The 17,771-nt window shown below is 40.3% G+C and overlaps 1 protein-coding gene across 1 annotated transcript; it reads left to right on the top strand.

Annotated features, from left to right (window-relative positions):
* Nucleotides 1-1,332: 1,332 nt before the first annotated feature.
* On the top strand, nucleotides 1,333-17,349 carry TRAF1 (TNF receptor-associated factor 1; the record flags this gene model as incomplete). The annotated part of the gene is made up of 8 exons (XM_009576756.1): nucleotides 1,333-1,521; nucleotides 3,253-3,337; nucleotides 8,826-8,987; nucleotides 13,351-13,416; nucleotides 14,144-14,581; nucleotides 15,047-15,224; nucleotides 15,816-15,964; nucleotides 17,134-17,349. Coding segments are annotated over 8 exons (1,483 nt in total), but the record flags the coding sequence as incomplete, so codon positions are not given.
* Between the last annotated feature and the right edge of the window lie 422 nt (nucleotides 17,350-17,771).

Below are 17,771 nucleotides of genomic sequence, written 5' to 3'. Positions count from 1 at the left end.
GATGGGGACGGAGGGAGCCCGCCGAGCCGGACCCGCTCCCTGCTCCAGGGCGCCGGTTTTACCGGGCGTTATCGATGTAAAACACCCGCGGGGGTGGGCTTCCACCCCACGGAAACGACGGGCTCTGTTAGCACAGCCAGCGCCCGGCAGAAACCGGTGGCCGGTTTGCAGCGTGAGCGCCGAAGGTGCACGTCTGCCCCGTCCTCGCCTGGGTACCAACCCGCCACGCCTCTGACAGCTTCGTTAACTCGCGGGTGCACACGTAGGGTTGCCGGTTTTAATTTATGGTTCGTGTCAGATTGGGCAGCCCCTGCGTTTGTTGCTAAACTACCCCGTCAAATGCCTGGAGAGGCCAAGTGAATTGCCGAAGCCAGGCAACAGAAAATGCTGTTTGTTCAAAGAGAAGTGTTTTAAATCCAGGGGATGCCCTATCCACCGCGTGGCGGTCACACCGCTGTTTCTGGGCCTGGCCTGGCCCAGGCAGTCTTGCTTCATTTTTTTAGAGACTTGTTAGTCGTTGTTACTTTTTATAATGCTGAGATAGGTTATTGTGTGTCAGTACAGTTATGGAAAAAAATAAATTTATAAAGGCGTTGATATGATCAAACTGCGCCAGGTCCCTGGGTGAAAACTTTTCTTGAACTTTCTAAGCAACTGTGGAGACACTAGAATCAGTTTTGGTTGTATTTCCAAAAATATTCAACTGCACAGCTCTCGTTAACCAAAACCAATACTGAATGTGCATGACACCTTGGCATGTGTGGCTCAAGGTGTATCTGGTTAGAGCACAAGCTTAAAGCCTTTTGTGGACTTGAGATTTCCTTTTTCTTTTGAGCGCTAGCTTTATGACTTTGGGAAAGTCACTGTAAACACATCGGTTGCTCAGTTTCTGCATCTATAAAGTGTAATCACGAATTTTGGCTGCTGGGAATTGAAGGTGGTTGGGGATTTACTCTAGAGAAAATAATTCTGTGTCATGTGGACCAATGGGATTGTAGCTCTAAGATGATGGCAATATTTACTTCATCTTTCTACAAGCTAAAAAACTCTGGAAAGAAAACCCCAACCCTTCATTTTAATATATTGTCCATTTTCATGTTGTGTTTGAGGGAAATTTTAAAACTGTACAGTAATTTCCTGCTGGTACCTACTCAAACCCCACTGTGACATTTAGTCACACATGTCAGCTACAGACTCAATTAAACAGATCACTAGATTACTGCACAGGTTTGGAACTGCTCATGGACTTTGATGCCTGATACATTCTCTCACATCAAAGTGAGCATGTGTCTGCTTGTTTGAGCACCTATTTTTTTTCCTTATCTCTGACAGTAGTTTACTTCAGATGGCTGAGAAAACAACCAGAGGCCCGCAGGATATCCCTGGCTCTTCTCCTGATGAAAATGAATTTCCTTTCGGATATCCCACTAACATTTGTGAGGATGTGCCTGATCAGAAGTACCTGTGCAGCAACTGCAATAACGTTCTGAAGAAAGCCCTGCAAACGCTCTGTGGGCATAGGTACTGCTCAGCCTGCCTCTCCTGGATTGTGCGGTAGGTCCTTGCTACAGAGGGTCACACCGCCGTGGCGGATTCTGTGGCTGCAAGTGCTCCTGAGAGCTGTGTTGTGCCACTGTGCTCTGTAGATGAGTCTGTGGCTACCTCGCCCACTGGACCACAGTCACTTTACTATCTGGAAGTACTTACCTGCAGTGGGCTGCAGGCTACTCTCTACCTCCTTCTTGTTTTCAGTATGAAAGTCTACAGGGTGGGGAAGGCTTGACAGATGTCAGTTTTTCTATGTGCAAGTGTGAGATAATGATGCTGATTTAACCTTGAAGAACTAGTGCAAGGCTGACTTAATACTTGCATGGGACTTTACAGTCCTTTGATAAGTGATGTTATGGGATTTTAATAAACATTGTCTTAGAGTTTTATTTTTAATAACTCAGCTGGGTCATTACGTGTTAAGGTGCTGCTGCCATTAGTGACAAACAATGACAGCCGTTGTCCTGGAGAACCTGAAAACCAGGAGCTGGGCGGGGATGTGCTTTGATTGATTAGCTGCTTCTATCCTGCCTTTTCTTTTGACAATTGCGCCTTGATCCAGAGCCTTTGGAAAAGGTTATGTCTGCCCTGCAGGTGAGAGGTGAAATTGCAGTACAATTCCATGTATATGTGCTGACTTTAGCTTTGATGTTTTGGAAAACAGCAGCTGTCAAGATTCAGTAACTGGGCTTTAGTACTGGCTAAGTAAGTCGAAAGCCTGTTACTATGCTTCTTCATGGATGTTATTACTAAGCTAGTGTGTGTATGCCAGTTCATGCAGTCCCAGCTCTGATGACAGTGCGGGGTACCTGAAAAGCTGAGTCAATGCACTGGCCACTTGTGGTTTGAAGATCAACGTATAATAATGTAAAAATGTATTGAAATTAATATATTTGACCAACTTACATAAATTCATTACTGTAAATCTAGAACAAAGCCCCTTAATGAAGCAACATAAACAGTAAATTCAGAAAACTGTCAGCAGGACATAACTGGAATTGTTGTATCTTCCCACTAGAGTCTTATAGCACAAACGGGAAACTGGCTCAAACCAGCTAATAAGTACAGTTTGAAATCAGTTATGCTCTAGTCGGATGGATGCTTTTCTGATGAGCTTCTCACCCTGTATTAGTTCATTATTTGCCTGGATGCTAAACAGCGCTGGCAATGAAATACACCTCTAGTAAAATTTTATTTTTCACTTTTCCTATATAAAACCCTATGCTAAATATTTTGAGAGTAGATCAAAACCTTCTTAAGGTGCAATAGGATGTTAACTCTCTAGAACTCAATTCTGCACCGGTTCTATTAGATCTTTGTAATTTGAAGTCTATATATCTATCTTGGGAAAAAGGGCATTCTCTGTGTTTTAAGAGACTTTTGTTTTCATGTTATCTTTCCTATATGGTGGTTTTGCATAATTCATGAGATAAATAGGTTCCCAGCTTTATTCTTTTTTATGATCCAGGCTGCTCTTATTTTGCTGCAGTACAGATAAGATTTATGGGCCTAGTCCTAGTCTTGAGGAATAGAACAGCAGGGTTTTTTTGACGTCAGTGTGTTCAAGAATTGGCCCTTTAATGAACAAGGACTATGGATTCTGAGTGGAAATTACAGTTTCCGTGTTTTTATTTGTGTCAGTGTCTATACACTAAACTACAGTACACCACTGATTGTTATTTCATTCTTCTTTCTTTTTGCCAGAAACAATAAAAATGCCATTTGCCAGAAATGTAAAGAGGAAGATTCCAGCACTTTAAGTGAGGGAAGCCTATTGGCAGAAGAAAGGGTAAGTTTTAGTTCACAGTTCTTTAATTTATCATTAACCATTCTCTGGGCTACTCTATAGTTGTCATTGGACTACAGTTTAGGAGGGAATAAAGTAAAATATGATAGCAACTGATAGTTACGCATTTTAACTTATGCTTTAGTCATTCGGATTTCCCACAGTTTTTGATTTAAAAAAGTACAATGGCAGCCTTAGGACTTTGGAAGTCCATCAGGTTCTGCAACATAAAATCCCACACTCTTACATATAATTAACTTTTTATTGTCTCAAAGTAACCAGTACTTTCCTACTTGTAATAAGATGTCTTAGCTGTTACTTACTATACTTACTAAGTATCCTAGTGGATTTTCCAATCTCATGGTTCTCTGTACCCTTCAAACATGTTACCAAACTTACAGGTGGAGCATCCCTAAGAAAAAAAAGCTGGAGTGTAGGCTAGCTAGCTGAATTGCCTAGAAAGTATTTTGACAGCCAAGGTATCTGAAGAAAATAGTGGAAAACTTAGAGCTGAACATAATAATTGATAAAAACTATGCACTGGCAAATGTTTCATCTGTAATTTAACAGTGCAGATCTCTTTTGCTGTTGTGTGATTTTCCAGGCATCCTGCTGCACTATTCTATATCCTGAATATAAACTGGGCCATAGGGCTCAGTCCCAGCTTGCCTTTTTCCCTCCTTTCTGATTACATGCAGGAATACCAAGAGACACACATTCTGCCTAAATTTGTTAGGGAAAACCGAAACCCAATAGGCAGCTGGCAGTGAGGTAAAAGGCAAAGTTTAGGAAGAGGCTGCAGCAAAATAATGAATCTGCAGTTAATGCTGAACTTGGTAATATCTCAGAAAAAAATCCTCAATTCTGCAATAAATTTCCCAGTAACAGAATTTCATGCATCATGTAACCACAAATAGGTACAGCTAAACCCTTATGAACTTCTTATTCTATGTTGACTGTCAGTTCTCTTATAACTTTGGGATTTCTCTGCTGTGGGATTCTCACTAAGTCTGCTAGGACTTTCTGCAAAATCTGTGGGTGGGTTGTTGTAAACAGGGCCCCACTCTTGCAAGCTGATCTGCCTGGGCAGATTCTTATGCCTGTCAAGAGTCGAGATGAAGTCAGTCACCACGAAGGCATGAGGATCTGCTTGTATAGATCAACTTACAACAAATGGTCGGAGTTTGTAAACAACACGAATAATGAAGATCATTTAGCAGGTTTATTCTTTATATCTATTCCTGATAATCTCTGCTTTACCTTTGCTGTGGTTTTGCTTAATGTTTATTTCCGATGCTATCTGTTTACATGTTTATACTTTAAATAATATACCTACACAAGGAAAAGAAAGACCCTATCAGGATGTGTATTTGCCTTAGCTTATCCCAAGATCTATTTCTGTGGTAACTCCCATCCCTTCCCTGTTACATTTTAATTTATGATCTCTTCCTATACAACATATACTTCAAGTCTTATCATGGTGCTGTTTATCAGTATCGGTTACCAAGCATCTGCATCTCTCACTGAAATCAGTTAGAGGAGTGGGGGCATCCTCCCAAGCTTCTGCTCACACTCTATCTGCTCTCATTCATGGGACTGGCATAGGGGACAGTTGTCTGCTCTGAACTGAGCACGAATCACTTGGTGCTCTCCCCTCCCTGGCTGTGTTAGAGCAACTGAAGATTCTGGTTCAGCTGCAGAGGGCCAACCTTAGCTGAAGAGAAAATAACCACTAGATTTATCCTGGAAAGCTTTTGGTGGGATTGATCCATTTGTCAAACTTGTTGCTAGCTGATCTTCCTGACTACATGAGCTGTAGACCAGAGTCCTCCCTTAGCTAGAGGCCGTAAGATACACATTGTGTGGGTCAGAGTGCCGAGGAGGAGTGCACCTGGCAGCGGTTCTTGGATGGGACATGGCAGGGGACCTCCGCTTGTGTCACAGTCAGCTCTGGGTCAGGCAGGACTGGGCAGATACGTGTGCCGTGACAGCCACCCATGATCAACATCAGCAGCCCCTGCACCAACATCTTCCTTTGAAATAGCTAAAATGAAAGAGGGGAGATGTGCAACTACAATATGTCAAATCTAAGAAATATTTTCTGTTTCCTTCTGGTTGACCCAGGGCACTTCTATGTCAGTGAGAGTCATCTCATTTACTGTATGAGGGTCTCACTCAGGTCCCTGAAGAAGTTCTGTGTAAACTCAGGTTCCCGGAGGGCAGAGGTTCAGGTGACTATTTTGAAGCAGTGACCCCTGCGGATAAAAGAAGAGATGACGATTTCCTGCCTTGTTTTTTACCTGAGTAGTTCATAATGATTTAGCAACTACAAGTGTGAAACAAAAAGCACAGGGAGTGCACATAGCAGTAAGAAACACATGCACTGCTGGGACTGTCCCTGTAGTTAAATATGTTTTAAATGATCTATTTTGTAATGTCAGGAAATTCCTTGAGTTTTTCTTTTATGACACAGGGGGAAAAAAGCCACCATGTGCCTGATAACTTGAATTTCTTTTCTTTGATTTTGCTCATAAATTAGACTAGAATGTTATAGAGGCTGGGGCTGGTATGCTTTCACTAATTGTATGGTGATTGCTAGCTTATTATGTAAACTCTTCCATATATGCAGATGGAGCAATACATGGTTTTGTACAACCTACATGATTTTTTTTAATTCCTTGTTTGTGGAGTTGTTTGCAATTTGTGTGCAAAGTTCTTCTGGGTTGGACTTTGCTTGCAGGTTGAGATTAGAAAAGGAGTTTCTATGAGACCTTGCCTATAGAAATGTATCTCATTGTTACCGTTCGTAGAATTGGCTGTGCGTCTTTTGTGTGATTTAATATGACAAATGTAGGTAGGTGCAAACATCTTGTATCTAGCTTTAAAAAAACCAATCAAGAATGTTGATTCTGATGATTTTGTTTGCTTATTTTTTTTAGCTTGTTGTGTAGAATTTCAGTAACATTACTGAAATGTGGGCATTATTTGTAAATACTTTCCTCCCTCTATTTGTAAAGCTTCCCCCCCAACCCCAGTTCTTGCCTTGCTCTGTGTTATGTTACGTGGGAAATCTGCAGTCCTCTGTATTGTGTACTTTCCAATAGAGTATCTAAAAACATGCCATTAACTTTAGTAGGGCTTGTTCCTGTGCCAGCGTATCTATTTTGATTGTGCAAAATGTAATAGTAGAAGTGTGCAGTGTTTCATAATTTACATAATAATCGTACAATTCTTCATGGTTAACATAATAAAAAAGTCTACGTAGTGCAAAAAAACCCCACTCACATATGTTTTACATTTCTTCAGTACACAGTGCTATACTAAATGGAAACAGCCATGGTCTGAGAAATGTACTCTCACTGCAGAACAGTTTCAAGTCCTCTCTGCAGCACGTTTAGGAGGTGTTAATGACCGCAATAATGAAATGCATTCATTAAGAGTGGCACATGGCAGCACCCTATAGTTAGGGTCCTGTCAGCACATTCGTTGCATGTGACGTATTTCAGGCTTCTGTGAAAAGAAACTTAAAATAATAGCTGTAGTTGGCTAGGCATATTTTCGGTAAAATTATATCACATCAAATAGTTTATTTTTGAACCATGAGAAAGAAAAGATTTAATAATTATTTGGGCTTCTATTACACCAAGATTAACTTGCTACATTAGAGAGTCTTATGGCAGTACAGTAAATCTAAAAAAAATAAGGGATTTATCAAGATCTGAAATTTTGACACAGTCACCTTATTCCTATGTCAAAAGTGCATGCTAAAGTACTTTCTGACCAGTGTTTTTTTCCTTACTGTGTTTACTTTCCAGGCTTTTGGTGATGCTGCCATTAATAAAGAGATTTCTGAACTCAAAGTACACTGTGTGACCCTTGGATGCAGTTGGTCTGGTATAATGAAAAATTTTGAAGTACGTTTAAAGGCAGTTTATTTAAATTAACATGCATTCTTACTTGAGTAGGGACAGAAAGACAGTGAAAGGAGGTTCTCGGCAGACATAAATTAATGTAACTTCATTAGAATCAGCGAAGGTATCATGATTTATACCAGCAGAGTATCTAAAAACATGCCATTAACTTTAGTAGGGCTTTGACCAAATGCAGAACATCCCCAATGATTGTGAAATTAAAGTTGCACAAATTTACATCAACTAGGATTTTTTTTAAAATAAGTTTACTTATTATTTAAATGCAAGGAAGCTACAAGCAGTTTTCGACAGACCAGAATACTTCAGTCTCCAGGACATTGTTGTGGGCAATATTCTTAGTATGTTTTTATAAGAGAAATAATTTCCTCCCGCATAAATTATTCCTATTGATTGAATGTGTTCATCATTCTTTTCAGACTGTTGTGAAATGCCCCAGGTAAAATATTTAAGTGGTCAAGATCTGTGAATCTGCCATGCAAATTAGAATAATGAAAAAATAGAGATAATTCTGATACTAAAGTAGCTCTATTTTGGTCCCCTGGTGTAGGAGCAGAGGGTCTTTCTGCATTTATAACAGGGAGTCTGCTGTGTACCTTGTATGACTGTGTATCTGATAAGCATCTGAGGTGCTGCTGCCTTTTCTTTGCTAATTTTGCACAAATTTTCTATTTGAGTGTATTCCTCTTTAAGGAAAAATCTACCCAGTTTGCTTAGCTTCACAGTTTTGAGAATTGGAGCCCCTCTCAGCATGAATACATGGCAAAACTGATTTGAGAGTTGGGCGTGTGATTGAAATTGGCATTTCTGAGCCTGTTCTGTAGGGGACAGCCATCTGCCTTTAACGACAGAATCAGTTGTGACACAGTGCCTACAGAAGCTTCAGTAAAAGAGGTCAGCGTTTTTATTGAAATACTGTGTTTTTAAGAATCTGAAAGTAGACTTGTTGGATGTAGTTATGGAAGAAGTAATGCTGCTATTTTTCCTCGTTGAGATGAGAGGATGCAAATAGTGAATATAGGTAAGGGTTGTGTCCTAATTGTTGCATAGAAAGTGTCAGATGTCCGTTCTTTTATGCTATGCAGAGATGTCAGCAGACTAACCACATTGATCCTACCAGCCAGAGGATGGTATCAGTGCTCAAAAAAACCCCCCAAACCCCACAAAAAAACAAAACCAAAAAACTACCCCGAAAAACCCCAGGCTAAAAGTTAGGTATCCCCTAAGACAAAGAAAAAAGCTGGGACCAGGATCATGTTGTTTTCAAACAAAAGCACTAGAGAGAGACAGTTGAAGGGAGGCCTCATGTTTGAATTTATCAAAAGTTGTTTGTTTTTTGTTGTTTTGTTTTGGTTTTTTAAGTTAAGAATTAACAAAAAAGCCCCAGTAAAGTTGGTGGATTTTTCACCAGTAACTTCGGTAACATTGTGGAGTGGGACTTTACCCAAGCTTAGAACAAATGCAAAGCAAAGGTCTAGGCTGGCAGAATGGAGACTATTTATAGATAAATGTGTATCTGCAGTTCACATTTTTGTTTCTAACTTTTTACTTCTTACTTCCAGGAGCATCAGAGTTTGTGTGAATATGCTTTAATCCCTTGTCACACTGGTTGTGGACACATGGTGATGAGAAAGAAACTTGCAGATCATTTGGAAAATGGATGTGTTAATAATGTGACAATGTGTCAGAAGTGTAAGCGGAGCTTATCCAGTAGTGAATACCAAGTAAGAACATTTCTCTGTTTCCAATGAGGGCTTTATATTAATGGCTTAAATAATGTATCATGACATTTTTATCCTGATTTCATGCATGCTAGTGCACTTGGAGAATATTTAATTTTCCTGAGTTCGCTAATTTTTCCATGCATGTGTCAGAGGGAAAAATGAGCTGTATTTGATAGTCTGCTTGTGATGTTACGACAGAGACGGAAATATCTGTGTGCTCATCCAGGGCTTGGGCAGCCCATATTTTAGCTCTTGTCTCAAAGCTGTCTCAGCGTGAGGTAGGTAAGAAGCAGAAGAACACAGACAGTGGCAGGGAAGAGATCTTGAAAGTGGCTGGAGTATTATTCAAACTAAAACTGCCCACAGATTTGTAAGGCAGGCTTTTGTCAGGTATTATTTCTATCAGATATGATCAGGTATAACTCTGCAAATTAGCAGCAGTGTCCATATAGACCAGGAACAGCATACTCTGAATCTGCCCGAAATTTCTCCGTGATTATTTAAACATATTTAATTCATATTTTTTATGTTTAACTTGTTTCCCACTGTTGTGACAGGGACTTGCAAAATGTATGTGTATATATCCTCCATATGCACATACACTAGTTTGTCCCCAGCATTTGCTCAAAATCCTCTTTAAACCAACTTTTTTTTTTACACAGGAATGTAGTTGATCATCAAACTTTTAAGTTTATGTTACTAAACCTATTCCATTCTTTCTTAAAAGTAATTACTTTCTCAGTCATGTTCAAAATTGTGATAGCAGGGCAATGTTATGTGTTACTGATTTGCACATTTTAAGTACCTTTATACATTCATTTTAACTTAAATAAAAGGTGCTCTTTATTTTTACCCATTTTTGTAGATGCAGCATGGTACAAATTCTGGGAGTGGTCTGAGGGCATAAAGTGGGCTAATAGAAACTCTTCTGTGTTGCTGAAGGAGGAAATAGGGGGGGGCGGGTGGCAGATCAAAAGTCATAGAAAATTATCTGTTCCTACATGAAAAGTTTGCCGAAGATATAGCTTCACTGGCACACTTCTCAGCCTCATGATGGAAGTGCATCATCTGTTGTTTAGGACGTTTTGTGATTAAAAACTCCTGGAGCAAAGCAATAGCAGCATGAATGAGAGATGCCCCACGCCTGCTAATACTGCTATGTATGTTTTGATTTGAAAGCTCTAAAAACATTCTCGTCCCAACCCCACCTAACTTCTGACCCTGGGGGCTCTATTATCACAGAAAATGTTGCTGGGGCAATGCTCTTTTGGGGTGTAGGATAATGAATATTGTTCCCTCCAGATGATTTAAAGAGAATAATTGCCAGCCTTGGAGTTTTGTCCTGGAATGGGGGCAAAGTGATATAAGACCTACATGGCAGGATGGTTGCGAATATCTCAAAAATATAGCCTGAAGTAAATAGTAGTGGATAGCTTTGCATGTCATAACTGTCACAAATTTATGCCTTTCCAAATACCGAGCTGTGAGATTTACTCAACATGGCGGTAACAGTCCCTCTGGGGTAAGAATAAGGCATTCTTGCTAAAACATGTTTCTTGGGAAGCTTTTGCATGTGCTTTTCATATCTTACTAACTTTTACAGAGAGAGGAGAATATCTGGACCCAGGCACATTTTACCAGTCCTAAATCCAGTGTATGTTTCAGAGAGACAGTAAATACCAGAAGGTGGCAACACTTAATCCCTTGCAGCCTTCTGTAAGTGCAGTAGGCAGGCTGGAGAAGGAAACCTGAGCTGTGTGAGTGTTCCCTGAGCACCTTTCTCTTTTCAGAGATCTGTGATACCGCAGATCCACCTCAGCAGGCTTCATTTTCCTGCAATGAAGAACTGTTTTCCTCCCACTCATTCTGGTTACCTATCATCTAATTAATTTTTTGCTTACGAAACCTTGGCAAACAAGCAAGGGATTAGCCTTGAGATGTTGATTTTTCTCTGCCTGCCTTAGTATTTGTAAAATTGGGATTTTGCTGGTTACATGATCTGCTTTATTAAATTTGCAGTTACGTGGCATAGGAATTTTGATTATTTGTGTGTATTCCATGTATCCACAATCCTCTGGGAGCAAATAGTAAGTTTTGGGCACTGCTCTCGCTCTCTCCATCTTAGCCAATCTGTTACTGGTCTTGTGATTTTTGCATTTCCATATTTTAAATAAACTTCTCACCAGCCCCTCTCCCCCTCAAGAAATCAGTGATCTGAAGGAGTCAAATAGCAGAAAGGAAGAAAATAAAGGCGTACTGTGTGCAATAACTAAGACAGAGAGTATTAAAAAAATGAGTTAGAAAGTGAGAAAAACCTATGGCTGTATTTCTGAGGGTGGAAAGAGAAACCTCAGGACTCTTTGCAGGGGAGACTTGAAGGTTGCTGGAATGGCTTTATCAAAAAATTTCTAGACTGCTGTAGGAAAAGTACTGGCATGCAAAGGTGTTTATAAAGATTAAAGAGAGCCCCCTGAACAGTGTGAATTGAAAGCTGACAGTTGCGATGTTAAATACATATATTACAGTTGTATGAACCAATGGCAGGAGGATTACTTTAGCCTTCTTGGAACCAGAAATGTCAGGAAGTCTCATGTTAGGGGTAATGCATTTTGCATTAGCACATCATGATGGAAAATTTGGATTCCAGCCTTCAAAATGTTAATAAGCAGGATGCTAGAAGGATCTGCACATTAAGCAAACTATATGAAGTCAATGCAAGAAGAGTTTATATTTGGGTTTCCTGTATATTTGCTTTCTGTTCTGTAATTCACCTGCATGTCATTGCATATATATGTGTGTGTACATAAGTGTGTGTGTGTGTGTGTATGCACATAACTATGGTTTCAACTGGGCAAGACTTGTATATTGCCAATCTTGTATCAAATTTCCCAGGGTGACCTTGCAAAGCATCTGTAAGTAGTTTCCAAAAGCTCTGGGCCCCATAAGTGAAAGATCGCACTTTGTACTTTCACTTTACAGGTATTGCATCTGGAGATCCATCACTGAACACACCTGCTAGGCTGAAAAGAAGAGTAATCATCTTAGAGGCTTAGCTTGAGAAACCTCTGTGTCTGCAATTTGTTGTACAGGGGACAGCAGCACCTGCTTTTAGCAGATGTGCTTTAGTCCCAAGTTTCTGAACGTTATTTCCTCTAAAAAGAAGCCAGAGAACTCTGCAGCCTATTGTGTAGTGAGGCCCAGAGCAGGCACTCTCTGGACAGGGGTACAGGATTTTGCACCATGTGTTGTGGAGCTCGTAGTGTTCCTGGGGAAGTTACTCTTCCTTCCTTTACTCCTCCTTAAATCCACACCTTCCAGGAAGAAAGCAAGAAACTTATTGTAAACTTTTTCTTCCATAACACAGAATTTCTTGTAGAAAAGCCTCCCAAATCTCCAAGTTTCTGTAAAATGGGAATAGCATTCCCAAAGACAAGCTTTGTTTCAAAGACTCCTAAATAAAGATGCTCAACGATTTTAATAATGTACTGAATTCTTTTTTTCTTCTTTTAATGACAGGAACATTCATGTGAAGGCAATTTATGTAAGGAACAAAAATGTGTGCAAACAGAAACACCATCAAAGGAAAAGGTAGGTAAAAGCTTTATTTCAGTTCATAAAAGTATCACTTGTTCATGTAGGTTAAATGAACATTTGAGAACATCTTCAGATATGGCAGTTGTATCTGGGCACTTTTTACATCCCAACATAGCTCTGCTAACTACCTTCTCTTCCCTGCTCCCACAATTAACTTTATTAAATGATCTTCTCAATTAATCTTACAAAAATGGGGAAACGTTTGTTTCCTTTCAAATATTCAGGGAGACCCACATGAGCAAAAGAAGAGTATGCTGTATAGCAGCATATTTAGAGAGACATGCATTGGTTGTTAAGGGGACTAAATCTGAAAGTCAGAGCTTTTGGTCTGATCGATCCATTCATTCCCAGGGCGTGCTGCATGATGCAGCTCTTCTGTGCATTCTTTAAGAGCAGGAAGAGGGTTGGAGTGGCTGTGTGCATGGTGTTATCCACTGTGGTGGGCCACTTTGCTTATTGGAATCTCATTTATGAGAAGTTGTTATAGGGGATCACTGTGGTTTGTTAAATTATGTTATATCATTATGGATTCTATTAGATGGACACTTAACTGCCAGGCTGTGTGCGAGAAACTTGCAATCAATCACACTCGTGATTGATTTACCAATGAATTTTCAAAGCTGGTCGGACACTGTAAAGTGCGGTAATGCCTTGACTTGAATTAACCTGATTTATAGCTGCTGGGATTGTGGCCTAGTTGTTTGTACGTAAATAAAAGAATCCCTTTCAATTGGTATTTGATTATTTTCTTTCCTTCTTTTTTCAACAGAACTGCTCTACACCCTTAATCAACAAGGATAGATGTTGTTTTTCTGAAGTCGGCTGTTCATTCAGGGTGAGTGAAACAGCTGCCTTCAGGAAGGTCTCAAATGGTGTACAACTCAGCACTATGCCTTTGGTCTAGCCAGCCTTTGTGTTCAAGGCAGTAGGCCTGATTTAAATATATCTTTAAGAAAAGAGAGAAGGTCTACCCACTTTTAGTAGACCAGCAGAGGTGATGTTGGAACTGCCAACATCATGGTTACGCAGTGTGTGTAGGTGCAGTTCAGCCAGTGATACCCTGTGTCCTGCACTGTGCATTCACTTGAGATAAAAACAGATGTTTATTACAATTCCGCTGTTTTATCAGATATGCTGTTCTGCTCTGTTTTGGATATTGCCTTCAGGGTAACGCCTCTTAAAACAGTAACGGGTCTTCTTTACATTTTAGTTTGCATTTGTTGCCTTGTCTCATGTTTTGTGCACAGTATATATATTAAATATTGCTTATTGGAGAATCTTGCTGAGACTCTGCCTGGCATCCTGTTTAATACAGAAATTGTAGACAATTGTTTTCTTTTTATGTAGTCTATGTACGCATGTGAACACATAGCTTAAACTGATCATTGGAGGGCTTGTTGGTTTTCCTTGTTCCGTGTCTCCTCTTAGAGTCGGCTGCAATGTATCTTGCAGTTCTTCCACCTCTGTCTCTCCCAAGCAGTTAAAGGGAACATTGCTTGATTTGGCCCCAGGCCAGTTATGGTAGTTGTACGGAGTGTATTGACAGTGTCGTCTTCTTACAGGGAAGCAAAGAGAAGATAAAGGATCATGAAAAAACTGCAGTTGGAGCCCACATGCTGCTTCTGCTGCAGCACATAAAGCAACTGGAGGCAAGCTTGTGCCCTGCTGCCAAAGCTGCAAATGGTTCCATCCCACAGTCAGAGCTGAAAGTGAATGGTGCAGGAAAATGCATCTCTTATCTGCAGATCCCAGGGGGGCTGGAAGTCAATGGGGATCTGGAAGTAGACTGTTTTCCTGGATCTTCTGTTTCTGAAGATAAATCTGTTCTGCAGCAACTTGTAAGGGAGAAAGTGATTTCTGAGCTAGAAAATAAGCTACATGTGTTTGAGAATATTGTGGCAGTGCTCAATAAAGAGGTGGAGACCTCTAACTTGGAAATCACAGCCTTTCGGAGACAGAGTGAACTCGATCAAAATATAATACGAGGCCTTGAACTGAAGGTAAATAGTTATGATAAGCATTGTCTCTGTGCTTTTCTATCGATAACAAATATTTACACATATCAGAGAGGTGGTGTAGGGATCAGGCAGGGATGGACACAGGAATTTGAGCTGTGAAGTGTTAAGTTCTGGACACATCTACAGGATCCTTTTGTTGTTTTGGATAAATTTTCAAATGGGGATCTCTAATATTATCTAAATCTGTGTTTAGGTGCCTAGATATTCCTGAGAGTTTTGAATGTTCAGAATTTGCCATGATCAGACTGTTAGCAAGTAAGACAGTTGTTTGAATGACTGATCCTCTTAAAGCAGCATTATGCCTGGAGGACCAAACAACCATCTATCACTTAAAAAGAAATCAGAGGAGACCCTCCAGAACACGAGGACTCCAGAACAATTCTGCTACTGCTGCAGCACAACAGCCCGGAGAGGGGGGTCGATTGAGAACTGATTTGTTTTTTCTAGATTGCAGAGTTGCACAGGTCCCTGATGCAGAAGGATGCAGGCCTGAGCAGTCTTCATAAGAGTCTTCTGTTCTCTGAGCAAGCTTCCTATGATGGGGTCTTTCTGTGGAAAATAACAGATGTTGGCAGGAAGTTACAAGACTCTGTGACTGGAAGAACAGTCAGTTTGTATTCACCAGGTAAAACACATGACATATATGTGTGTTAACAAAACCCAGACCTGTAGAAAACCCACTTATTTCTCTAGAACGGTTCTTCTTTCTGCTCATGTGGTCCTTTAAAATAGCTCCTTAAACTAAGATGCTGTTTAGGCAAAGACCTCATGCTCTCCTGCCTGTAGCTCAGGGCAGCTGTGATGTGCTTTTCCACAGAGTTGTGTTCTGTTCTGGGCTTTCATTTTGCAGTTTGCCCTCCGCCGCAGCTACTTGCAGTGACATCTGCTGGATCTGTCTCGTCTAACCCACAGCTTGGTGCCTGATGGTACCGAATGGCTTTCTGCAGCAGTTATCTCTCATGTGAGAAGTAATTTGATTATGTAAAATAATGCTTGTGTGGCTAACAACAAGTAATTTTCACTGAGGCATAAGGCACTAAAGGATTCCAACCACTGGATTTTCCTTGCTTATAATCTCCAGGGTGTACCGGTTTGTCTGTTCTCATCTCCGTGATAGCAAAAAACTTCATACACTGTCTTTTCCCATATGTCAGAACACTCATTATGTCTTTTTTTTTCAAAGGAGGCTTTACTAATGAAGAGTTCTGATTTTCAGCTTTCTACACTGCAAAGTATGGCTACAAGGTCTGTCTGAGGGTTTATCTGAATGGGGATGGGACAGGAAAAGGAACCCACGTGTCCCTGTTCTTTGTTGTCATGAGAGGAGACTACGATGCTCTGCTCCCATGGCCTTTCAGGCACAAGGTAAGAAGGGCAACCTTTTCATATCTGATCCTAGCATAAATCCACTACTTCTCCCAGTGAACACAAGGGGACTTTTTCTCTTAAGTTTAGTGGAAGTTGGAGCATTTTCCCGTTTTCCTCTCCGATGGCTGTTAGTCACACTGTAATCTTGGATAATAATTTGTCTCTGAATGGAGTGATTTACGCACAGGGAAAGCTTCTCTTACCAAGATTCCATACTGTGCCTTGTAGGATTTTCAGACACCAGAATACTGGTGTTTGATATATCCCAACCTGGGTCCATTTGGGCTAAAGCCAGAGACACATTTTTTTTCTGGCTCTTGCTATACATAGATATTATCAATTTATGAGGGAATTATGATTTGCTGCCTGAAGCACAGCAAAGGGTGTCAGAAATGTGAGGTTAGAGTTCTACTTACAAACGTGCCGTAAATGTCTTATGTGTTCCTGATCTTATTTTTTCACGTTTTCTAAGTGCAATCTGATAATGGCAACAATGGTTAGAAAAGCAGTGAAAGTGTGCACAAGGTTCTGGTCTCTGTTATAGCACTTGCCTTTGTGTGGTAATAAATCTGTAAGCCTTTCATATAAATAGCTTTACTACCATTTAGCGGCCAAAAAAAATAGAAATCAAAGTTCCCAATCCTCATTATCTTAAAAAATTATTACATACATTTCATGTTTCAAGCTAAAGAACTGTGAGTTAATAAAAGTGGTAACGAGATGGGGAGATTCTATGCAGATATTTAGGTTGTGTCTTTTACATATTTGCGTACAGGCAACTGAGCTGTTTCTTTTGATTCCAAACCACAATAACAGAATGAATGTAATGACTGTAACCAAACTCGGGATTTGTTTAAGTTGTCAGGAGAGAGAGGAAAAACGTCTTTGGATTGTGCAGTTCTCTACCAAGAAATAATTCCTTACTTTATTTTATTTAATTTTATTTTATGGGTGGCAAGATTTTAAATACTTTATCTGGGAACCGTTACAATCTCCCTTGTTCACATTAACTGACCTTGCAGGTTGTGAAACATTAATTATATTTTATATTTAATTATCGATAGAGCATCCAGCTGCTTTTGCAGCATGTTTGCACTTCTGTCTCTGATATTTCCTGGTTTCTTTTTCAGTTCAATAACTCATCATTGCCACATTCTGTTTTTCAGGTTACATTTATGTTGCTTGACCAAAATAATAGGGAACATATTATTGATGCATTTCGACCAGACTTGACTTCTGCTTCATTTCAGAGACCAGTGAACGATATGAATGTTGCAAGTGGGTGTCCTATGTTCCTCCCTTTGTCCAAACTACAGTCACCTAAATATGCCTATGTGAAAGAAGACACGCTTTTCCTTAAATGCATTATAGAAACAAATTAGTAAATCATGAAGTATGAGTGTCTGATAAATCACTCACTGAATTTCATTGCTTTACAAGGAAAAAACCCATCAGCTTGAGACCTTGTATTAGTTTTCATGTGCACACAAAATCCAGAGAGCCTGAGCCTACGCTCCACTGAATCCGTTCACATCAGCTGAAGATCTGCCTGCTAGAATTAGCTACTGCTGAGCATGCCGAGTACTTTGCCCAGTGCCCCTCAGAGTGTGCTATTGCAAATGAGATCTGCGATTATTTCATCAAAACACTCCTGGTTTAGATGTAGGTTACAGTCACCCCCCTGCAGATGCACTTGTGGAAGAAGGCGCTGTTCTTTCTCACGCCCGGCCCAGGTGTGGGTGTCATTCTGCCTAGATGTCTGGCAGGGAGTGTGGCCCGAGCTCCCTTCTAGCACCCTTGGGTT

This window comes from Fulmarus glacialis, unplaced genomic scaffold, assembly GCF_000690835.1.
Source record: "Fulmarus glacialis isolate BGI_N327 unplaced genomic scaffold, ASM69083v1 scaffold30934, whole genome shotgun sequence".
Taxonomy (NCBI): Eukaryota; Metazoa; Chordata; class Aves; order Procellariiformes; family Procellariidae; genus Fulmarus; species Fulmarus glacialis.
This window is presented reverse-complemented; position numbering and strand designations above follow the sequence as displayed.